The sequence below is a fragment of the Patagioenas fasciata genome, chromosome 6, assembly GCF_037038585.1.
Source record: "Patagioenas fasciata isolate bPatFas1 chromosome 6, bPatFas1.hap1, whole genome shotgun sequence".
Taxonomy (NCBI): Eukaryota; Metazoa; Chordata; class Aves; order Columbiformes; family Columbidae; genus Patagioenas; species Patagioenas fasciata.
Genome location: NC_092525.1, coordinates 13,584,484 through 13,609,267, shown reverse-complemented (window position 1 = coordinate 13,609,267; position 24,784 = coordinate 13,584,484). Strand labels below are relative to the sequence as shown.

Below are 24,784 nucleotides of genomic sequence, written 5' to 3'. Positions count from 1 at the left end.
TTAATTGTAACCAGTGATGCAGTTAAAAACAAATGCAGATAGGTGTGACCTGCCACTTTCTTCTGATTTGAAGGAACAGCTCTAGCATGTACCTGTGTCCCATGGACACTCACAGGGGTAGATACTCCTGACCCCTGGGGTGTTTCAAACTGCAATCAGAGGGTGAGCTGCCCCAGGGACCAGTTTGTTGGGCACCCAGCCCCAAACTGTCCCTGCAGAAGGCACATTTGTCAATGTGGTCACTGCCTGCAGAGTTGTCTTCTTGTGGCCTCCTGGCATCCTCTGTCATTATGTTGGAGATACTCAAGGGTGGATCCATATTTATTCAGTCTGCCACCATCACGTCTGTGTGTCATGTGTGTGTGGTTTTTGAAGTGTGAAGGAGAGCCTCATCTGTCCCAAATCAGTTTTTGACCCCTCATGCCAAGAAAGCCCTTGAGGTGCTGGAGCGAGTTGAGAGAAGGGAACGGAGCTGGGGAAGGGTCTGAAGCACAAGTGTGATGGGAGCAGCTGAGGGACCTGGAGGGTTCAGCCTGGAGAACAGGAGCTGAGGGGAGACCTTCTGATCTCTGAACTGCCTGGAAGGAGCTTGGAGCCAGGGGGGAGTTGGGCTCCTGAGTAACAAGCGATAGGACAAGAGGAAATGGCTTCAAGTTGCACCAGGGGAGGTTTAGATTGGATATTGGGAACAATTTCTTCTGAGAAAGGGCTGTTGGGCATTGGAACAGACTGCCCAGGGCGGTGGTGGAGTCACCATCCCTGTACATGTTTAAAAGATGTACAGATGAGTTTCTTAGAGATGTGGTTTATTTCTAGATTTAGGTTAATGGTTGGACTCAGTGATCTTAAGAATCTTTTCCAACCAAATGATTCTATGATCATCTTCTGATGAAAGCTTCCTTGCTGTAGTGTGGAGTGACTTGTTGGACACCAGCCTTACTGTTGCCTGGTTCCTTATGCTGATGCTAAGGCAGCTGCTCCATTCCTTTAATCAGATTAATTGCCCATCTGTGTGTGTTCCCTAACTCCAGTGAATCCTCCTAGGATGTGGAGAGCAACTGCGTGCACCATCAGGATGCGAATGGAGCAAGGCTTTGTACAATGGCAAAACTGGTAAATTACTCATTGTTTACTCTTTCCCCACTGGTCTGCCCTCAACACCAAGCCAATCTTCCAGACATGTTTCAGAAGCAATTTGTTTCATAATTCCATTTGCTAGTTATGAGTGCTCTCCAAGGATGTAGGTTTTAGCATTAAAATAAAACAGATTATGAATAAAGATAAGCAGCAGAAAAAACAAAACCCTTGAGAATGTGTTTACTTTCTAGCAGCTCTTAGTAGTATTTCCATGGGACGTTGGTCATTAACTTCTAAGGAAAAAGAAAACGGTGACTTGAGAATGGGAGATGTCTCTTTTCTATTTTCCCTAGAACAAAACAATCAGTTCCTTTCAATTTGATTTTTATGAGTAAATTCTGTTGCACATTTATAAATCTTTTTCAAATATCCAGAAGGTTTTGTGTCCCCAGAAGGTTCCTTAAAAAAATTCAGGTAGTCTTTGTTGGTCAGAAATGTGGAGTTTAAAAGTAGGTTAAAAAATAAAAAGGAGCGATTGGTAATTCTAACATGCATGTGTTCCAGGAGCAAGGACCACTACTAGTCCAAAAGGGAATTTCACTGGATATTCAAATGATCTAAACTATTATTTACCTGCAGTGCTTCCTTTAAAAAAATGAAAATGTTTTCTTCTTCAGAACTGGCCTTGTTGTGTCTTTTGACAAAATAAAACTAGGTTCTCTTGCAAATTTTCATATAGATAAGCTTGTGAATAAGCAAGAGCTTGCATTGGCACAAAGACTTCAAGCAGTAAGTGACAGGAATACCATTGAGCTAGTTAAGTGCAAATAAGCCTTGCTTAATACTAAATGTATTTAGAAGACTTGTAAGAAAAAACATAAAAATAACTGTTGCTATGCAAGTGAGCTGCTTGTCCTAATCCCAATTAGTCCAGGAAAAGCAGAGCTTTGCAAATATTAGGAATAGTTTTATATGGTAAATAAGCCACTTGATTAGCTACTTAGATTGTTCATAGTTTTCTTCGTATATTGCTTACTAAAAGCTGGCTCACAGAAAGTGAGAACACTCACTGTACCAGGATGATGTGTAAATGACAGAGGCCAAGATGCAAGTGGGTGTCAGCGTCGCTGTGTTGGGTTTGCCTGCCTGTCCCAGCAATGCACATCTGTACAGCTGCTGGCTTATTTCTGCATCTTTTTTCCCCCTGCAGCGTCTTTGCTGTTTGAAGGTCACAGGTCCGACAATCAATTTCATTGGTTGAGGCTTTTTATTTTTTTTAATGGTGTGTTAACTTTTATAGACATATTGAAATACTCATTTGTTATGTCTACAGCATGTCTCTATTTAAAAAAAGAAATTGAATTAATGCTAGAGAAGCAAATGTACCCCAGGTGAGAGAGGTTCTATTCTGTTCTAATAACTTGGCTTTTTACCAGACATTGTAATACACTTATATTTTTTCTCTTCGGCAGGAGAAGGCTAAGGGTATAAATTGAATCCAAGTAGATGAATCGCTGCCATCAGTTTAGTTGTGCTTTGCCTGAATCCACAGGGCAGTGTGCAGGAGCTGAGACAGCGGTTCAATTAAGATTGTGGTGCGAGTAAATCCATTGCATTGTTATAGAGGCTTTCGATTATAAAATTCTTCCATAGGACAGAGCGAGCTGACAAGACAGGACTTGAATGGTCCTTTCGCCCTGTTTGAATAAAAAATTATTAGAGTAGGGTAGATGTGGGGTGGGGGGGGAGCTGTCTTGCTGCTTAGATGGCTTCTTTCCCACTGCACTTTTATTTAAATAGGTGCCTGCCTGCTTGCTTTATTCCCCAGCCATAAGCACGTTCTTTTTCTTTACCTTTTTGGGGTTTGCAGTTTTGTGGACTTGACCCAACTGGCTCATTTTTCCTCTAGCGAGCAAGCAGTTGCAAGTGGGACCATCTCCTGCCCCTGCTTTGAAGAACTTTAGGCACCCGACTTGAAAGACCATGTTGCAAAGTGTTTTATTGAATAATTTTATACTGTCAGACCGCATGTCAACCATCTTTTCTCTCCGTAGTTTAAAAATAACTTGATGATATTTCCTTTACAAGGACTTGAAAAGTCTGTTGGCATTTATCTTCCCTTGAAAGCACTGCAGTACCTTCAACTTCACAGCTATGTTGAGGGGTAGAAGATTCTAGCTGTGATAGATATGGGGGCAGCCTAAAGATCCCTCTCTTTTCTTGTAATTGGTTTAAAACTTTCTAATTGTAGAAAGGTACCTTAAATACCCCTGTTCTCAGGATTTTTCAAGTTGTATGAATGTCAGAACTTGGTTTTCTCTACTGCCATTGAGAACTTGCTGCCTGGTTCACAAATGCTGTGGCTTCTTGGAGAGAAAATTATGAAGCAGCAGAGATTTAAATGAGTTACTGAGTAGAAGAACCTAAAAGAGACCTCTCAAAAGTAGCAGAAGCTGCAGGCAGGAGCTCTGGGGAAGCAGGTTTGCTCTGTCTCTAATAGATTTCTCTCAAGCCCTTCCAAGCTGCGAAGCTAGCAAGGACATTAGCTGTTTGTAATCTGCTGCCTGCCTTTCTCTCAGATGTATTTCATGTACAACCTCAGGCTTTTCTCATTTGCAGCTTAACTTTGTTATAAGGTGACTGCTTTGACTTCCAACTTCATTGATATCTATTACGAACTTGCCCTGCAGTTCAAGAAAGAAGGTGCCTCTGTTTTCACAAGCAACCCTAAGTAAAATCATAGCATGCATGGGTTTTACAATACTGGCAATATATTTTTCAACTCTCTGTTGTTACTCAGGGAATTTAGAAGGGTCTTTTCTGCAAATACTGGTTTACTCTGTGTTAACACTTAAGAGTTCACCAAGCTGCTGTATGTAGGAGCTAAGGGATGCAGCAGTGTGATGTAGAGGAATCAATGGACAGTATCCTGTGGCATGTTGCTCATAGACTGTACAGCTGAATGTCAAGCATATGTATGTTTGCGTATGTATGCATGCATATACAGCAATGTTAAGCTCCAGGGGAGCTCTCTGCTTTGACATTCGGGTACCACATTGTGCAGATGGTGTAGTTGAACTGGGAAACCTGTAGAGCATCTGAGCAAAGATCCTGCCTGCTGGCAGGAGATTGTGCAACCACACAAAGTGCTGTTTCAACAAATAGAGATTGTGGGTTTGTGTTTGGAGGGGGTTAGAAAATGGTGGGTGAGAGCAAGAACTTTACACCATTGGCGTGTGCCAAACCTGGCCAAGGTGCTCTGAACAAGGGGGTATTTGCTAAGTGTAAGTTGTGGTTGTCAGCTCTGCCATACTGGGATGTTTAGGTGGTAAAATACCCTGTTGGTAAGTACATGTGTTGTGTTTACGTGGTTCTCAACCTCTGCTTTTGTTCCTCAGTATCGAGTTCGACCGAGACTGTGACTACTTTGCCATCGCCGGGGTGACAAAGAAGATTAAAGTCTATGAGTATGGTACAGTCATTCAGGACGCGGTGGATATTCACTACCCTGAGAATGAAATGACCTGTAATTCCAAAATCAGGTAGGCGTTGACTTTGCATTTGAACTCAGAGGGCCTTTTCATGTGCGGTAGCTGTTTTTCTTTCTTTATCCATTGTGGGAATGGGAGAGAGAGGGAGGAAAGCAGGAGCTGATGGGTTTGGATTCTGGGAGGGATCAAGTGGCGAAAGCATTTATTTGTGAATACTGGGCTAATCCAAGGTAATAGCATGCCTGTGTACCTGGAGGAAAAAGGGACATAGGGCAGTGAACTGCTTTTGTGTTCCTTGAAAATGCAGTTGGATAATTACTCAGTTAAAAGGAGAGTAGTAACAGCCCCTGCTTCCTTCATGCTCTCGTCTCTTAGTCGACCAGATCCTTTCCATTCTGCTGAAAGGCTGCTCAGTCCTGGGGAATGTGCCTCATTTGCGCCTTCTGCCTATAAATTTACGTCTGCCCAAAGTACTGCTCTGATAGGCCTCATAATATCAAGCTCTGAGGAGAAGACCTTGCTTGATTCTTTTTGCTTCTGTGCTATCATTACTGTTGAGTCTTTTTTTAATCTTTTTATGTGACTTAATAAAAGAAATATAGACCACCATGTCAGAGCTTCAGTTGAAAGAATCTGGCTAACATAACTTAAAAATCCTGATTCAAAAATTCTGTTAAAGCTCAAAAGTGAATAATACAAGCAGTCAAACCAATTCAGTGTTATAATACAAGTCTCTAGAATCTCTGAACTCGTTTGTTTTTATTTGGTACTCTACATTTTAGAAACACTAAAGCACCCATAAAAGTGTGTAGTTAATAAGTTTATGTAACAGTCTGGCTTCTACAAAAACAAAATGTTGTGCAACAAGATTATTAATGTTTGCAAGTCTATAGCATAGAAGTCATGCTTAGCTTTGTAGTTGACACATTTCTTAAGATATATCAATCATTCCTGTATCACTCAGGCTGATTATTCTTGAATTGTGTAACACTATTTTATGAAGCAAAATATGTAAATGCAACAGACCCTGGGACTGGATTCCAAAATGGGTATAAACAGTCTGAGAGCGATGTGTATTGATCGGCCATGCTGGTTATGGAGCTTGTGTTTTGCTGGACTTGTGAAACCTTCAGCATTTTTGACTGAGTCACAGCAGAGTTCACACCAGTCAGCTTCACTATTCTGGAAAGAAGAGCAGAATAATAGGAGAACCATCTAGCAGTCAATTAGTGCCTTTTATCTTAATTAGAAGAGGAAAAAACCGCGTGTGTATGGTATGTCTTGGTCTGTCTGAGATGACTCCCAGACTTGCTGCTTCAAATTTGACAGGAATCTACCACGATGATCCTGCCAGGCATGAGGCTGCTGTTTGTTCTCCCTTCTCCGGCAGCTGCTGGTTGAGCAGAGCTGCATTAGTGCCTTCAGTGATGTTCCTCTTGTCAGCTTTGTGCTCCAGACAAGACATTTCTTGCATTCAAGATTTCTTCTCTCTTTTTCACATTTCATGCATATACACATTATATATGTATGACAGTACAAGATGTATTGTCCTCTGTGCCTCAGTGAAGGTGGACAGGGTCCTCTCCTTTCGTTCCTTGCCCTAGTTTTTCTCATTCTTTCAAAGAAATACATTTTTTCCCCCGTTGGCACCTCCATATTATATCAGCCTTCCTTTGGCATGCGGGTGCTTTTGGTTTTGACAAATAAAGTGAGGCTGTCAGTCACATGCATCCTTGCTATACCCATTAGCTGCGCTGCCAGTCACCGGTGCTGGGGCTCGCTGGCGCCGTGTTGAGCAGCATAATAACTCGCTATTGTGAAGTGGTGTGGCTTGAGGGAGAAGTTACGTATGAAGGCTGTAATTTCATTACGGAATATTGCAGTATGCTGAAAATGTGCCTCTATTATAATAAAATCTAAACAAGTGGAGCCTGCTTTTTTGTGAAAAACCTTGGCTTAAAGCTGTTGATCTTAATTTAGGTGGAGGTGCAGCTTGTTCCGGAGGCTTGTTCTACCTGTCAGTGCCCTTTCTGATGGTGAAGACAGATGTATTTCTGCTGTGGCGCATGGGTGGCACCTCTCTCCCCTGCAGACGTGGGGAGTCTGTAGATGGGACGTGGTGACACTGGCACAGCCAGTAACGTCCCTTCCATCCTCGCCCAGTGTCGAATCCGTCTGTCCACAGGCGCTTTGGCTTCCCGAATGCACATCGTGGGAAGCTCACCCTAAATCGATCCTGCTTAACCTTGCGATGACGCCGGCTCGTAAATCATTAGGGGTACCGTCGGTGACTCAGCTTTCAGCTGTTATCAAAGCAGGCAGGTGACAGCCTTTGCAAGGGCTCGTGTCTGGCCAAGGAGCGGGTCTGGTGGCTGGGAGCAGCTGTGGGAAGGGAAGCCCTTGCCCGGGACAGGACTGGCACCAGCCCAGCGCTGCCCGGTGCCAGCTGGGCGCCTGCGGAAAGGGAGAGCTTCACGCCAGCATCATTCATTGCTGGCTTTCCTGGAGCGCGGCCCTGGTACCAGCTGTAGCTGAGTCTTTCTTCCTCTTTTCCAGCCCCCTGCTTATTTTTTTTTTTTAACACCCACCTGCTTCTTAAATACACTCTTTTTTTTTTTTGCATCGTCTGCTGAGCTTTCTCATTCCTATTTTTAAGAACAGGGAGGAAGTTGGTGGGTCGTGTTTCTGGTAAATGTGCATCGTGTCCCCCGGGAACGACAGCAGCATAAGCTTCCAGGAAAAACACAAGATGACACATAAATCCTCATAAAAATCCCATTTACAGATTCATAGCTTCAGTACAAGAAACAAATCCTGGTATTGTGTAGTAGCTATAAACAGCACCCTGTGAGCTAATTATGACTTGCTGTGGCCCTGGCTATGGCAAACAATCTGCGGCTCCCCCCGTGCAGGAGGAGGTGGGAAAGGACGAGAAGAGGATGAATGGCTTGCAGAGAGCTACAGCTCTTCTCTGATTTATTCAAGAGGCGGATTTGTTGTTTTGCCATAGGTCGCAGGGGGAGAAAAATAAGGAGATCTAGAGTTCAGGTAAAAGAAATTGGCTTTAGGCCTCGTTAATCTACAATAGGTGATGTGCAAGTGTGGTTAGGTAAACACGCTTTTGAAATCCGTGTTTAGCATTCTGCATGCTCACCACTGTGTGTTTGCAGCATCTGTACTTCAGTGATAGATGTTACCACAAACCTCCAAAATCAGCTGCATCTGTTTAGTCAACTGCAGGAAAAGCAAAGCATCAGTAGGCTTTTTTTTTTAAAGAAGCTGCTAGTATTTTATTGTTTTTATTTTTCAGTGTCAATAAATCAAATGGATGATTGCTCTATCCTAAAAGCAGTTCATGGGCAAATTGCTGTCAGTTTTTAAAATGGCAGTCAGTTCTCACTATTAAGTTTAAATTAAGCAAAAAACTTGCCATATGGCGTTAGAGTCTTTCCTGTTTGGAAAGGTACGAGCTCTCTTTATGCTGAAAAACCTCATGAATGGTTGTGTTGGGTGCCCATATTTCCAATGCAGAAAATGTTTGGCACTGAACAGGTTAGAAGGAAATAACACCTTCAACTTTCATTAATTGCAGTTGTCAGAGTAACTGCTTCACTTTGCAATAAGGTGAAGTTTTTCTTTAAAAGTATTTGCCTCTTAAGCCTACTAGAGGCTTTCTTTGGAATGATTAGAAAAAGGGGTATTTTTAAAACATTCATAATGGTAAAGTAATTCTGTATGTCTCTGAAGAATTCGGTTAGCGTTGTTGTTCACATGGATGTTCCTTGTAGCAATAGATCACTCCCTTAGACATTTGAGTCCTAAAACTACTGGTCATCGCTTGACTCATGATAATAGACTGGATCTGAAGCACTTGGCACTGGGAAGCAGGTCAGACCACAGCAGTTTGTGTCTTATCAAAAGCTTTAACTCCGCTTAACTCTCACTGCCAGAGGGGTGGTTGACACCAGGTAACTTGTATGTGGATTTGAGATGTTTCAGCCATAAAAACACTGGCTCATGAAAGAAACATCAGCGCTACCGACAGTGCTAACTGAGCTGGCCCACTTGTGTCTCCAAATGAAGGATGCGCATAAATCTTTACGGGGACGGGGTTTCTGTGTGTTCAGATCGGATGCCAAGGTTAGGAGGGTGTTTTAGAGGTCGGTGATTAGCTTTCAACTAGAGTTTCTCCCCGCTAATCTCCTAGGATGGAAAGTCATCACAATTTATGGCAAGAAAAACCTCAGGGGTGTAACTATATTACCCTGTTTCTGGATTAAAGAACAAAGCAAAAACCTGAAAAAATACAGGTACTAGTATTTAAAATAAAAGATGGCCTAGCACAACTCCTTTTAATCCAGCACTGAATTGTGTGTTATATCAGCCTTCAGTAGCTATTTTTGTGTCATATCTCATAGCTTCCACACTTCAGTTTCTCCCTGGATGTGACAGGAGACCAACTAAAGGTTGTCTACAAAAGGTTATTTTTTTATGTACTTGTGGGGTTTTGATGCTTACTCCGTTTGAGGACTGTGTAAGCTGTGTTTTTAGTCTATCTCACCTTTGGCTCTTTCCTTTCCTCTTCTCCAGCTTGCTCCCCCATGCATTTTTGAGTCTCTAACTCCATATCTTACCCATGATAACATCTCAAGTGAACCCAAAAAGGTAATGTCTTTGAAGTTGCAACCAAATTGCCCATGTTGGACATGGAAAAAAGATCTCCAAATATTGCAATAGCATCTCAACCCTGTGTAGGTCCCAGGGAATCCACACAGAGGAGAGCCTTTTTTTCAGGCCTGTATCATCACAGATGCCAGAGAATACAACCAAGAGACAGTCAGCCCTTGGTAAAAAACATCCTTTACCTGGAGAGGGAGCTCCCCTCCACCTGATCCAACCATGAATTGTACCCTGCAAAGGTTACTTCAGAGTGTTAAAGTTATAAAGAAGCTCAGGTATTGCAATGTCAAGGAGAACAATCTTGTTTCAGACTTTGTATAGAGAGTTGGATGGTGATGAGGGGAGAATTAAGGCAGAGAGCTAGAACAGGATTGGTTTTGTCTTATTATGATCCTTTAATCATATTCCTTAAAAATGAAAGATTTATGGTATGTGTGACTTAAAAGGTGTTAATTGAACCACTTAGTGGCTGCAAATCCCTAAACATTTTTCACCTGTCAGTTCCTGTTTTCCCTTCTCAGTCTAGCTACAAATGCTTTCCAAGTGAGTGTTCACCCCTTGCTAACACCATCAGGCTTCAGTGGGACAGGAAGCTTAGCTTGATCCTTGCTGTGCCAGAGCTAAGGTGTGTGCTTTTGGGCACAGAAAGACTTCATTTTTCTCCATCTATATTGATAGATCCGATATTACCTCTGCCTTAGAAACTTGATATTTCTTACGTCCTTAGATCTATCACACCTCAAGCAGCACTGTTAAACTCCATCCTTCATATTTTTCTGTCCATTCAATAATTCCTAACTTTCCTCATCGGAGGCGATTTCTTTTTTGACAAGCTGCAGTTATGTGATTATTCTCGTCACAGTTCAACTTGCAGTGCCCAGCTCTTTTCTGGATTTGATGCTCCCCTAGCACAGAGCATCCATCCTCTAACCAGCCAGGGTGGTACCAGCACCTCTGCCTTTCTCCAGGACTCTCTCCACCTGCCCATGCACTCTCAAAGCTCTCCACATAGATCTGGCCCTGGGCTTTCTTTTTCCTGCTTGTGTGTTGGCTAAACTTACAGATTATTCTCTTTCCTTAAGCTCCTTGAAGCCCTGACTTGAGTGAAGATGGCAGGGGGCACAGGTTTGAACTGATAAATGTCTAGTGCAATGTCCACCCCCTGCCATTAGCTGGGGGCTACCCACAGCCTCACTGTGTTGTAGCTGTAGGGCTCTGAACCGCTTTTGCTTCTATCAGTGACTGACTGCTGTGCCTGGAAGCAGGACTCCAGACGTCAGACGTGGTTATCTGTGGGCTGCTGCAACCTTCACCTCGGGCTCCGGGTGGGCAGTGCCCGCCAGCTTCATTCGGTCCTCGGGGAGCCACTTAAGCCTCTCTGAATATCGCTTATAGTAAATCATGGATTGTCAAGACCTACTTTTCTGCAGGTACCTAAAGGTGGTGGAGCTGGTGTAACGATAGCTCCTTGATGATGTGTTTGTGGACAGCCCTTGTACCTACAAGGGTTGAGGACACTGACGTTTTCTAATTAATGACGTATCACGAAAGAGGTGAAGTCAGGGAGAGCGTTGGCTGAGCTGCGTCGCCTCAAATGCCCTTTTAGCAGCTGGTGGTTAAAGATAATGACTTACTGGGTCAATAAAACTTAAGCTTCTGAATGCAAAGTTTTAAAACCAAGGGATACCACTACACAAAGGAAGTGTGTGTGTGGACAGGCTGTAGGTAGATAGAAGTGCGCACAGGGAGAAGTGTTTGACAGGTTGAAAGCGCTGTCATCAAATGCTCCTCTGCACTGGCCATTCCAGAGAAAGCTCCCACCTGACCCACTGGGGCTGATGTATCCTGAAGGTCTTCTCCAGGCATCATGCAGTGGTGCAAGAGGCTTGCAGAAAGCCACTGCCGTTGGACGACTTTGTCTCGTTTCTGTAAGGTGAACTTGTGCAGAGAAAGTGAGAGTGTTTGGGATTGTTCAGTCATGTTTCCTGCTGATGTAGGCACCAATAGCATGCTAGTCCTTCCATATATTTCTTCAAATTTGTCTTAAAAACCAATTGGGTTTCTCGCCTGCTCTTTTTTGGCTGCTCCAGAACCTGAAATAAGCTTGTTGATGCCACACAAATAGTGGCGAGCTGTGATTAGTGGTTGGTGTGCATAGTCCCTCTGTAGTTACAAAACTCACACCCCAGTAAGTTAAGCTTGACTGTACTTGGGAGCAGAACACAAGCGCTGCTTTAACCATGTTTATTTGGTTTTTAACTACGTTTCCTTTTTCTGTGGGTACATGCTGTATTCCCAAGGAAAAACAGGTTGCATGTGTATAGTAGAATCAAGAATTTGTCAAGGTATAATACTTGTAAGTCTGTATCCCCGTATCTCTATCATATTTCAATGTGTAGCTGTGCTGATCAAAGCAGTATTAAAAAGTTACAGAACCGTGGACTTCTAGTTGATATTGTTGGTTAAAACTTGGCCCCAAGGCTACTGTAATCTAGTTAACTGTGTCAGGGCAGCTATTTGATGACCTGCATGAATTGGATCTGTCAGTTCAGATTCTGCTACATGCATCACAGTTGATACCAACTGGTGAGCTTTTCTGCCAGATGGTCCAGAAATTGGTGAACAAGTATTACAAATCTTCTTACCTCTGTCACGTTTTTTGGGAGTCAGAGCGGAGGCATAGTGCCAGAGTGCTCCAAATGTGACTTGGCAGTGTTGCTGCTCTTGTTTTGTCTAATGATGGTTAGTTTGCCAGTGGAATTGCTGTTTAGATTTGCACAGCCACTTGATTCAGTTTAAAATCTAAACCCATGCAATGTATTTTGCAATTTTCCATCAGAAACATTTCCTAAACTGCCCATAGCAAGCAAATGGCTGTTTCCTCCTTTGTGGGGAAGGGAGTCTTTGCACATCTACAGAAAACTGTATGTGGTTTCTCAGAAGTCACACTTTGATTTGCACATAGGTGCATATATAGAACATCACATATGTGCCAGAGGAGAGGTTGATGTACCATCCATGCAGCTGTGTGTTTTACTTGTTTACCTTCTGTTGGCTAAGTCGTTATCTTTATGGTAATAATAGTTGTAGCTATTGGCAAGAGGCTAAGAAGTCAAACCCAGCACTCTATGGGAATTTGAGTAGAACTAAAACATTTGCAGTGTTAGAGGTGAGTGCATTTAAAAAAAATCCCAAACCGGAGTGCTTCACATGTCACTTAAGCAAATAAAGCTTTTCTTTTAGTTTACAGAGGAAAGTTTGTTTTATTTCTGGTGGGTTTTGGCTTTGTCCTTTCCCGAGTGTTTCAGTGGAGTGGCTTGATCGAATGCCCTGTGCTTTACAAAGACACTAATTGCCTGATGTATTGCTGGAATTATTTTTCTCTTTCTGTGTTGTAAGGTGTGACTGAGTGGGGCTCTTTTTCTTTTTCAGCTGTATCAGCTGGAGTAGTTACCACAAGAACCTGCTAGCCAGCAGCGACTATGAAGGCACCGTCATCCTTTGGGATGGATTCACGGGACAGAGATCCAAGGTCTACCAGGTAACACACAATCAGCACTTCCCCACGCCACAGACCTTGTTGAGAGATTGGTATTCAGTCTGAGATTCTGCTTCTAGTCCAGCAACAGGCTTTCACATTCCACAGGGTGAAATGGGTACCCCTCCTGTTCAGTAAATGTGCATCATCCGCACGGCTTCATTGAGCTGCAGTTCTCTGAGGGAGGCAACTGAATCTTCTTGTCACAGTCGTGAGGCTGTTGATGCTTTCTTGCTGCTGCTTTCGGGCAGGGAATCTGCACAGGGAGGAATGGGAGTTGTTTGTCTCACCTTTCTTTAGAAACCTGTGTCTCTCCGTGCCTGTTCCACTTCAGTCTTTGTTAAAAGCCTTTTCTAAAATCCTGCAGTGATTGCTGCTGCAGGTGCTCCTAAAGCAGAAAAGCAAAATGTAGATGAAGTGAACAGAGTGGTCAGGGAAACCTTTCCTGACACAACCCTGCACTCGGCAGAGCAGCTTATGTACGCGTGTGGGCTGAGATCAACAGCGAGACCCATATCAGGAGTGCTTCTTGGCGTTTTTTTCTTTTAATGCAATTTGAGCATTGTATTTCTATATAATGGATTCTGAGAGGCTTGTGGTCAGAACGAGGAGATTGGAAGAGCAAATGATCTGTTTGGAGAGAGGCTGGAAGTGCTGCTGTGTAGGTACATAGTGCATTGCAGCTGGTCAGAGATAATGAATGAACTGCAGACTAGCCTTCAGTTCCCTCTTCTTGACAGTTCAACATAAGTTTTAATTCCTATTTAAGCCCTTGTTTACTTTTCCATTGTATTTTGGACACTTTGTAATGATTATTTTCACTAATCTCTTGCATAACTCAATTAAAAATAAATTATATTGGAGAAAATAAATCTTGTCTGTTATCCTCTCAAATATATTTTGCATTTCTTTATGAGGCTGAATAATGAACCTAGAGGGGACCAGCTGTTGCTTATGTTAAACAAACTCATTTTGCTTCCTATCAGATTACTTGAATTTTTTATTTGGATTTGCATGGAGGCATGCACACTGACATCTGCTTCGCATGTATTAGAAAACCTTTAGCGGCTCTATCCTGGCGAGCTTTTCACGTCGTTGTCTTGCAAAAGCCTGTGTGAAAGCCCGAAACAAAAGGGTTTGACTGAATTTCAGGTTTCATTCAATGCAGCATTTTGCTTCCATGTGAGATGTGCCAGCATAGCAAATACAGCTTTTCTGTATTTGGAGGAGAGTGTGCAGCCTTGTAAGAATATTTGAGTGGAAAAACACAGAATTAGACACCTGAAGTTTTGTTTAATAACTCAATAGGAAGGTGAGGATTTCCTGGACTTTCAGAGAGATGTTTGAAATGGCTTTGAATGAACATCTAATCGGTATTAGGAGATAAAACTGTGATCTACTAGAATAAGCAGCAGCACACACTAGAACCACAGCTAACCAAACCGTGCTGCAAAAATAAGTCTTTGTGTATTTCCTGAGATAATTTTTTTCTTTCAAGTGAAAAAATATCAGTTTTTGTTTTTATAATTGCTGCTCTACTGTTTTCTGCATTCATGACATGTCTAACAAACTACAAGCATTGGTCTGGCTGGGAGAAAAGGTATTTTTTGAGAAACTGCAAAACACGCAGTAAGCATCTCTGACCAGGACTCTCCTGACGGCTTATGCCAAACAGCATGTGTTGTTTTCATTTACTCTTTTATCAGATTACAGCTCACTACCTTCCAATGTTTTTCTTGTTTCTCTAAACAGGAGCATGAGAAAAGGTGCTGGAGTGTTGACTTTAACTTGATGGACCCAAAGCTATTGGCTTCAGGCTCTGATGATGCCAAAGGTATTCTTTTGCTTTTCCAGTCTCTGTGCAGAGGGCTTGCATTCTGTGTATCACAAAACTGTGATATTTCAAGCAGTTAATTCCTCAGCTCCCTTCAAGATTGTGGTTGATGTGGTAATGTGTCAAGGTACTACTGAACTGTTCAGATCTTAGAGGAGGGGAGAGGCTTCCTTTGGATTAAGGTTTCTTGGTGCCACGTTCACTTTTCTGGGGTAATATGCTCCCTAGCTGGCGTTTTCCAGGACACTAAACAAAGCAAAATGTATTTTAACATTAGTCAAGCTTGTTGAGTTAAAGCCTTGGGGCCTTTCAAAACAACAGCACGTATTTATATTTCAAAACTTTGGTTGTCTGGGAAAAAGCAGAAGTTAAAACACCTCCTGCAGTTTTACCTGGGTTTTAGCAGTTTTATGTGGTGAACTGAATGGGAGCACCGGTCTGTTTGTCAAAGAGCTTTTGAAGAACCCTAAGACAAGCTCTTTCCCAACATACTGGTAGAAAAATGTTCCTCTTTCGAAAAGAAATAGGAAACTTATAAAGAAAGGGATTTTTCATCCCTAATCAACAAGATTTTATCTGTAATATGTTTACAATATCAAATTAGAGTTAGTGAGCAGCAAGAGCTTTAGAGTTCTGTTCACAGTCAGGGGGATCAACTCACCCAGATGAGCTGATACAGCTCTGGACAGAGCTCTTTGTGATTTGCTTTGAAATGATAGATTAATTTTTCATAAGCACTAAACCTTGCAAGCTGCTTCCCCCCTCTAAAACGCTTTTAAATTCTGTTTTGAATGAAAGCTATACCAGTGTTCCTCAATTGCATTTGGCAGTCTTTGTGTAGCTGGTAATTCCATGTACAAAATGCAGCTTCGGTGCTTATTTTATATTGAAGTTGAGTTTTAAATGTTTTTGATATGCTTTCTTCCCCCTTTTTGGTGCAAGTCGAGACTTTTCTGTGTGCTTAAATGCAGCAGGAGTGAACATTCACCTTGTAAATTATCAGCCTCTTCATCACGTTGCTCCCCACTCATGCTGTGCATTTGAAAAAGCTTATCTGCCAGGTAGACATGCATTTATTAGCATGTTAACAAGTTGTCCTGTTCTGCAAAGCCAGCTGCAAGCAGAACTCCTGTCTCTAGCTTAACAGTTCTCTTCTTCAGTAATAGTTTCTAAAAGTGTAGTGTTTACTTAGAAATTATTGTAATAAGGTCTGTAGTTCTACATAACTTGCATTTCAATTTGCAAAGGTCTTTTGAAGGTGTATTGGGGTTTTGGTGGATAAAACCGGCCTGGAACATTTTATCCTTTACCTCTACCACAGTTTGCCTGTGATTTGCGTATGTAACGAGTCCATTAGAGGCAAATGGAGTGCTGAGTGAAAGTATTTGGAATAAGCACAGATTTTGGATGTCTTTATGGTACAGAGCGATAGCAGCAAATGTCCAAATTAATGTTTGCAGTGTCCACCTTTCATTTCAGCGATCACACTGAAAGGGTTAAACGTGAGGAAAAGGTAACACCTATGATGAGTTGGCTTAACTCAGACCTGCCTAACTTGAATTTTTATCCTTCTGCTTATCTTGTTCAGGGGTGGTTGAGTTCTTGGCCAGCTTTGGGTACATATAATGCGCATTTGGCCATGTACGGCAGTGGGAAATCAAAAGTTCTTTGTACCCTTCCTGTCCTCTCTTACTGACACCACACCGGGCTTTCTAACAAGAAATCTCGATGCTGGTGGATATTAGTGTGGCCAGAGCAATTGGAGCTGATCTCACCACCCTTCCCCGGAAAGCAGGGATGTAACGTTGTCCTCTCAAGCGATCAGGACAAGCCAGAAGAAAAGTGACAGCTTTGCTGGTTCTTCCCGCTTGCTGGTGTATCTGCCTGTCTCTCCTCGGTCTTTTCAAGTTGGAAGCTGATTTTTAAAGCACTTTGTATGCTCGGTAGGCAGGTATTGGGGAAAGAGCTTTTAGATGAAAAATCCTGTCATCAGTACTTCACAGCTGTCTGTGCAGGACTCAGGCACAGCAAAGGGCATGATAATGAATGGAGTACCATTACGGATAAAATTATTCTGATATAATTAGAAACAGCATCCTTGGGCCTCGGGTTCTGCATTATTGTCCATAATCCAGGATGCTTATTTGCGGAAGATCTTTCTACTTTAATAGCAGATAATGAGAGCGTAAAAGCATTATTGTATTTGAAGTAACTACTGTGTGTATGAAAACCTCACTTTTATCTGCAGTTGTTATGCTCTTCCCTTTTAAAGGGGCAAAGGTAGTTGCATATGTCTATAGGGACCCAAAGGTGTACGCTAACTAGATAGCAGCGAGCAAAATTAAAGTGTTTACTTGTGCTACAAGCAGCTTGGGGAAATGGCACAGTCTTAATTTCGGTCTTTTATGCACATAATAATGGCAGGAGCTGTGATTCTCATGTAAGTAAGAAAGGGTGAATTTCTGCTAGTGGAGGAGAAAAGATTATTTAATTTAGTGAAGGCAAAATAATGTCATCAAAGTGCCAAGATAGGGCTGGAGCTAGTGCACTTAGCTAATGACTTACAGCTGCTTCTCAGCCCAACATCCCTGTCTGCTCTGGATTGAGAATGTGATATAATGGCTGTGATAAGACAGAACAAAATATTTTGTGATGCTATGTGGGTAAAATTTAAGTCTCCACTGGCATACAGACCTGTTTGGAATGATGGAGCATTTGTTTTCTGCTCTTGGATTGTTTTTGAAGCGCAGTGAGACACAAACAGAACTGACAGATTCGACTGAAGGAGGAGTCCTGTTTTTTACATCTTTTCTGTAAGCTGTAGTCCCTTCACTACTCCTGGCTCAAAATGGAGAGGTGGAGCAGAACAGAAGCACCTGGTTACTCTAAGCCATAGCAAGAGGATAATTTTCATTGTTTCGTAACAAGGAATGCAAGCATCTGTTTCATTACATCTAAGGAAAGTACTTTCCATGCTACCTTGGTAAGTAAGACCATTGGTACCAGTCCTACAACTACTTTTATAACACCCCTCAATTCACGGAGGCAACACAGATTTGCAGAGTTGGCTTCATAAAAAAGACCCCTGGCCTTCTCGGAAGGGAACCAGACTGAGAACTGTAGATCAGTGTTTGCTCCTCTTCTATCTTGAGGACTTCCACAGAATCATTTGAGGCTTCGTTTTCAGTAATACTTTACTCCTTCAGCTTCTGCTGATTTTAACTGGAGGTTTAGATGTTTATTGCTCTTAAAATATCAGGTTGAACTTTCAGTTTGCTCATTTTTCTGGCTAAAAGAGGTTTGATAGTTTCCTGGAGATTTGTGGGGGTTTTGGATTCACTTGGGAATACCTTTGAAAGGTCAAGAAGATGTTAGTAGTTAAAGTACCAACCCAAATATCTGCAAGGAGGAGCACCCTGCGGTCATTGCCTGCTTACAACCATCAGTTTACATCGTCCTCCTGACCCCCACAAGGCAGTGGATCAAAAATTTTGCCTCGCAGGACCATTCAGCAGCTTCCTCCTTTCCTAGGGATTCCTCTCGTCCATGTAAATGAGTTTTCTGGTAGGAATATCCTATTCGTGGTTTACAGCTTTTTGAAGTAACAGCAGGCTGTCTGTCGCATGGGCAATCAGAATTGCAAGAATGACAGGCTGGATGAAATATCCTTACTATCAGTGTACCACCTGTGTACACCTACACCTTCAGCTACTGCGGTACAGGCTTTTGCCTCGTTTAATCAGTGTTTAGACACACAATTGATCTATAGAAAAAGAGTTTATAAACCTACACATATGGTGTAAAGCTCCAACCAAATAAAAAGTATCTTGGAAAAGACTTAAACATTTTAAACTGAAAAAGCTGTTCTGGAGACATCTTGTACGACTTCGGTAGACATTTGGCTATATAGAGGATGTTTCTCTTAGCAGCTGCAAAATTAGGAAACATATGCTTGGAGAACATGTGTTTTAGAAATTGTCAATCTCGGATGGTTGCTTGTCTCATCAGCACAATTCTAGGTGTTATCAAGATGTCTGTACATTGTATAATTACTGCCTCCACCTCAGCAAAATTGCTGAAAGCTACAGCAAGTAAACTCTACCCTTATGAATTATGCTTTATTAACCTGTCAGTTCTTTTTAAAAAATAATGGGCAGTTCCGGGTAAAACTTGACATGTTTCATTACGTGTTGTTATATGTCGCATATATCCTTTTTTATGGTACTGACTAAGATATAATTGGAGCGCAGTGTATCCCACAGCAGTTAGATCACAGAAATTGCAGACTCTAATCTGTGTCTGTCAGTTGTAATGAGTATTATGATGGCTTTGAACACACAGGTCGACTCTTCACCAGATTAAATGGCTCAGCTTATGGCCAGAAAACTTAAATGAAAAAAGGAGCCAAGTTGAAGCTGAGTCCTCAATTAGCTTTTGCTACAAAACCGAGACCAGATGGCTGTTCATTTATTAGAGGTGGTGTCAAGGAGAGACTTGGCCACTTTAGACACAACTTTAAATATCGATGCCGGGTTGTGGAAGGCTTTAAGACAAGCCTGCATGGTTTTAGTACTGGATTGGGGCAGCACGTCGTTCTGAACTGTGAGATCACGTAACCTCCCTGTGTGCTGCAGGTTGAAGCAATATCTGCCAACCGTGTCCTCTGGTAATTGTGGCATTATTTGTTTCCTATACCATCCCATCCATAAACTCCAAGTCCCTTACTGCCCCTGCAACTTAGACTATACATCTCTTGATATCTGTTCATTAAAGTGAAATACTAGTGTTTTATTGTTTTGCAAAATTGGCTTTCCTGGCTCTGTTCCCCACCCCAAGCACACAGCACAATGGAGGAGGTATATAATCTGTATCACCCAGCCTCACTTGTGAGAAGAGAGCATCTTAAGCCATGCTTGCAAAGCTGTGGGTTTTGTTTAGAGATGTAGCTAGATGTTTAGGATGTATATTATAGCTCTGGTAAGTGAGAACGGATTTATTTCTTAAAACTGACAACAGGGTGGGTGCTGTTTTCATTGAATTTTACATAATGCTTATGTGCAAATACAGTATGCATCAGTGTTTGTATTTCTGGAGTATGTGTGTGCTGCTTTATGATGGTTCCAGGCAGCTGTCAGATACCCACACAGGGCTGTATTTGAAGTGATTCCTTAGGGAGCTCTGAGCAGTCACAGATTTCTTTGATTCTTGAAACAGTTTTCCTACATGTGGTCAGAAATAGTGCAGTCTTGTCACCTTTCATTGCTTGCCGTGCTATTAAAAAGCAGGTACGCTAGAATGAACCTGCCAGTGTTTCTCCCTTTCCTTGAGCAATCCACATGGACGCCTTGCTGCTTCTTCAGAGCTCCTGGGGAAGACTGAGCAAGAGGTGACACAGAGGGGTCCTCAGAGGGTGGGGGGACACACCATGAGGCTGCTTCCCTCATTTATTGACCACAGCGAGTAACAGGTTTGCTATTCTTTTGCTGGTTTTGCTTGCTTCACCTCCAAAGTGAGCTTTCTGTAAAAAGATGGCAGATGACCCACTGACCAGAGATCTGAAGAAGCTCTTGGGAGCTGGTGAAGGGGTTGAGCCTTCACATAGCTCCTGCATGTTCAAACCTTGGCTTCGGCTTGCTGTGCTTCCTGCCTCAGCAAGAGAAGGGGAAGGAAAAAACATTTAAGTCTTATTTAACTCTGCCTCATAGGCATCAACAGGGCTTGATGCCAATGTGCTGTGCCCCATCACCTGGACCAAGGGCTAAGCGTTTCATCTGCAGCTTTTTGTAGTAAAGTGGACCGTGTGAGGAGCACTTGGCACTCTCCATCTTTAAGGTTAAAAGGTACTTGAGGTGTTTGTGGAGGGTGGGGAAGGCTGTGTTTTGAAAAGCTGCTGGTGTTTTCTGTTGTTTGTCCTGCAAAGCACTGGAGTACTTAGGGGAACAGCTCATTCTGTACCATGTAGTTTAATCAGTGTTCACACAGGAGTCCTGTTAAACAGGAGAGTTCTTGTACCAGGGGAATATATCATCATAGGAAATTGGCATACTGATTTCTCTCCTGTCCATGCCCGTTTATCAAACATAAAAAATGTTTTCAATGTACTCAAGCATACAGTTAGGTATATTCACTCTGTGCAAAGCGATTCTGCCATGGAGTTCTTGCATCTCAGCTAAGGGACAAGGAATAAAAAGCACGCAAGCCTTCCTGCTCTTGGGTATATGAATCTGCACTCTGGTGACCTCAAAAGCTGAAATTCTAATATGTGATTAGTTGCCTGCTCTGATATTCTCAGCAGTGTGGGATGTGGACTTCTAACATCTCCTGTGTGTATGGAGATGGGCAGAATATTTACAGTGCGCACTTGAGAATGTTCTCAAGCTTCCCAGCCATCAGCAGTACCTTAGCTTTTATGATAACCAACGTCTTAGCGAGTTGAGACTTTTTGGAATCTTATTTGTGAAATAACTATATTTTTGTACTTTTCAGATGAGGTTGATTTTTTTTAATTATTTTTTTTTCCCCGTTGTTTTTGTTCACTTATTTCTCTTTTTCTGTTTCTCTAGTGAAGCTGTGGTCTACCAACCTGGACAACTCGGTAGCAAGCATTGAGGCCAAGGCTAACGTGTGTTGTGTCAAATTCAGTCCCTCTTCCAGGTATCACCTAGCTTTTGGCTGTGCAGGTAGGTAAACAGGTTTTTGGGCACAGAGATACCGTTTCTTCTCCTTTGTTTCTTATTCCCCCTGCAAAGAAGCAAGGTTGGCTGCTATATCCAAGACTAGAGTGTCTTTGCAGTTAAAATACCTCTGAGTAAGACTTTTCCAAGTGTGCAGTCACCCAGAAGACCTCCTGATGCTCACATGTCATCCTGCAGCCTGATTCTTCAATTTGGGCACCTCTATCAGAGAGAAAAGCTCAGGAAAGCAAGTTGCCCGGTGTGTTGATTGAGATCGCTAAGGCAACCAGGCAAAGCTCAGCTTCGAGAGTCTCATAGCAAAGTTAATATGTTAACATGCTGATAGTTGTTCTTGCTGATTTATAACATTGCTCTATAAATACAATGAAGCCACACTGGGAATTTTAACTGGTTTTACCTGGGGCGTACTGTAAAACAGTGGCTGTGCATGTTTCCTGTAGCTGCAACTACAGTCCCTGTGTTCTTCTAGGTTGGGCAACGCATCACTGTTAATGGTGGGATTTTTTTAAGTAGTCAGTGGGGAAGGCATGATGAGCGTTTTATACACTTAAATAGTTCTTGGTGGTAGTACAAAGATTTGAGAGCAGAGCGGGTATCGCTTTGGGAGGAAACTGTATCATGCTCTGCATGCAGCTGCTGAAACTCAGAGGTACCTATTAATGTTTAACCAACTCTGCATTTTCTTTCTCCTTGGGGAGTTTTAATGCACCTGTAACTAGATGTTCTGATGACATTTGTGATCTCTGGACTTCAGGAGATACGTTGATCGTTCTCGCAAGTACCAGCTTGCTATTTCATTTAGAGATTCCCGTTTCCAAGCTGGTTCTACTTAGATTGTGACTCTTAAGAGGAAAAAATAAATTTGCATTTTGATACACTGCAAAAAATTGATTCAAGTTGGAGTGTAAAATATTGACTTGCTTGACAGGCATCTTGCTGTAGTTTAGTGAATTACGTGCAAGAATAGAATTGAATTACAATACCTACTCGCAGCATGTGAATGAAAGGGGCTACCTGTGAAAGGCTGTAGGGAAAGATGAGAGCACCAGATCCAAACAGACCAGATGCTGATTAAAATAGATATGTAAAAGCACCACAAAATAGAATTCTTCCTGATAAATCCGTTACCACAATGAAGGCAGAGGGGGGGATTCAGATAAAAGCATTAGTGAGCACTAGGAGTTACATGGAGGTTTTAAATGACTACATGTGCACTTTTGGCATTTAGAGAATGCTGAGGAGTAAAAATGGTATTTGTAATGGGGAAGAAGGCATAGGAGGGAGAGAAGATAAAATTTTAAAAGTGTTTACATCTGCTTTATGCTTGGTAATTGAGTCTCTAAATAAAAATTAAAATGGATATTTAACTATGATTGCTGAAACAATTACGTGGAGTAATTGAACTGATGGGAATTACTTCTCACAAAGGAATTCTAATTGATCTTTCAGCCATAAATACGTGTGGAAAAAAATGGTATATGAAATTAAAAGACGTACTGGGATCTTGAAAAATATGTTCTTTCTGAACTCCTAAAACAAACAAACAAAAAAGCAAAGAAGTGAGCTAGTGTCTGCTTTTGTTCTCCATATAGTCAAACAGTCCTGTTTCATGTCTTTCGACACTATTTTCTCCTCCATTGATTTCAGCTTGTCTTGTTTACTAATTCCATTTAGTCTGTGGAAAAAGCAATATAATTTGTAAATAGTGTGATTTGCAATGTGGGCTATAAAATTAATAAAGGAAGAGTCAAAGCTGGTTTTCTTGAGTAGTAGTACTAAACCAAAAATGGATTGGGTGCACTGACTTAGCCATTCCTGTTTGCCCCCCAGTAGGAATAAAGGTGAGTGATGTAAAACACTCAACACTTAATTCAGTCACCAGTGTAGTGGGCAATTTTAGAAAACTGTCCTAGCTCTGCCTTGGCTCGTTCATGTGCTTGGAGGACTTTAAGTTTTGAAAATTGTTTCAATTACTTATTCAGTGATTTATTCCACGGTAAAAGAGCCAAGAGTTGCTAACATTTCATGCCCAACACAGTTTTGTACAGTATTTAGACAGAAGTGCTGCTTCTGTATATACTTTAATTTTATTTGTTGATTTGATGGAACTTAATGCTGTATATGTATGTATGTGTATTTATGGTTTGACTTGATGAGAGAAGCAATTGATGAACTGGTTGGTGGGGGGAAGTATTGGTACTTCATATTTGAGATATAAAAGGAGGAATTAAATTGATTTAATATACTATTATTAAATTACTAAACATAGATGTTTCAGTTCCCTTCTTTCTTCGTATGCAGAATAGCTTTGCAAGCCTGTGTGCCTTGCTTTAGCAGTCAATTTTAACTGCAAGTCTGAATATTTTCACTGTTAATATTTTGAAATATTTTTCTACAATTTTCGTTTCTTGTTGCTGTGTTTTGATTTTTTTTTTCCACTTGAGGGTCTTTCCTAAGGATCCATACAGCTGAAACCCCTTTTCGTAAGATCTTGTTCTTTCACATCTTGCTTCATGAAACACTTGCCTTCGCCCTTGGCTGATGCATCTTGCCCACTTCCCTCCATCTATTAGAAGTGCCCCTTTGGAATGAGTTTTCCTCATCAGATGCTTCAGGTAGATCAACATCTCTTTGAAGTGCTGGTTCCTCCTTTGCATTCTGCACAGAAACAGGATGGCTATTTTAAGGTGTTCTCTACCTCTCTACAGTTTGTATACCTGTTCTCATTTGTTAGTAAAACCATGACTGTTGGCTCACTTCTACCGGTGATGCTACATTGTGCATGGGTGAAATGTTCAGGGAGGAACCTTTGTGCTTTCTCTCACTTTCTCCAGTTTGAGAAGAGCTTCCTTTTACAGAAAAATAGGAGGATACTTAGAAGTCACACAGAGTTCTACCAGCGTGTGGTGTGAGTTACGTGAGCTGATGCAGCAGCCTGATGAGATGTTCTCATTGCTCTTTTTTCCCCATCTGCTGAGCACCTCAAGTTCTCAAACCAGGGGCTCTTCGGGATGGGGTCATTTCTGCATCTCCAGGGCTGGGAGTGATGGCAGCTGGAGCCTCAACTTGGGTCCCTCACCATATGGTGGTGTAAGCACCCACAGTCGCGCACCCGCAGCTCCAGGGCTCTGTAAGTAATCCCCAATGAGAGATCTTGATTTCAGAAAGTGTTCCAACCTGCACCCATGCTGTATTGTCAAATAAAAGGAGTGAACCGAAGGACTGCAGTGATGGATTTTGAAGCGAGGTCAGCCTACAAACCCTGTTGGTGCAGTCAGTGAAATGGGGGTTATTGCTTCAGCAGCTTTGACTGTAATTTTTCCCCCTGACGAGATGATGTTGACATTCTACTAGCCTGCTTGCTGCTGTTCGTTCACACTGTTCTTCCTTTGTGGAGAACATCCCTTTCACCCTTGCACCGAGTTCCTTGGGAGGTCCCTGCCCATTTTTGGCTGCAGGAGGAGAACAC

At 42.1% G+C, this 24,784-nt stretch overlaps 1 protein-coding gene across 2 annotated transcripts in view; it reads left to right on the top strand.

Moving 5' to 3' along the window:
• COP1 (COP1 E3 ubiquitin ligase) overlaps positions 1-24,784 on the top strand; it is a 124,168-nt gene that overhangs the window by 47,158 nt on the left and 52,226 nt on the right. For both annotated transcript variants that reach the window (XM_065842532.2, XM_065842531.2), the window contains exons 12-15: positions 4,476-4,619; positions 12,681-12,789; positions 14,539-14,620; positions 21,184-21,300. In XM_065842532.2, coding sequence (XP_065698604.2) covers positions 4,476-4,619; positions 12,681-12,789; positions 14,539-14,620; positions 21,184-21,300 — 452 coding nt within the window. The remainder of the gene's footprint in view (positions 1-4,475; positions 4,620-12,680; positions 12,790-14,538; positions 14,621-21,183; positions 21,301-24,784) is intronic.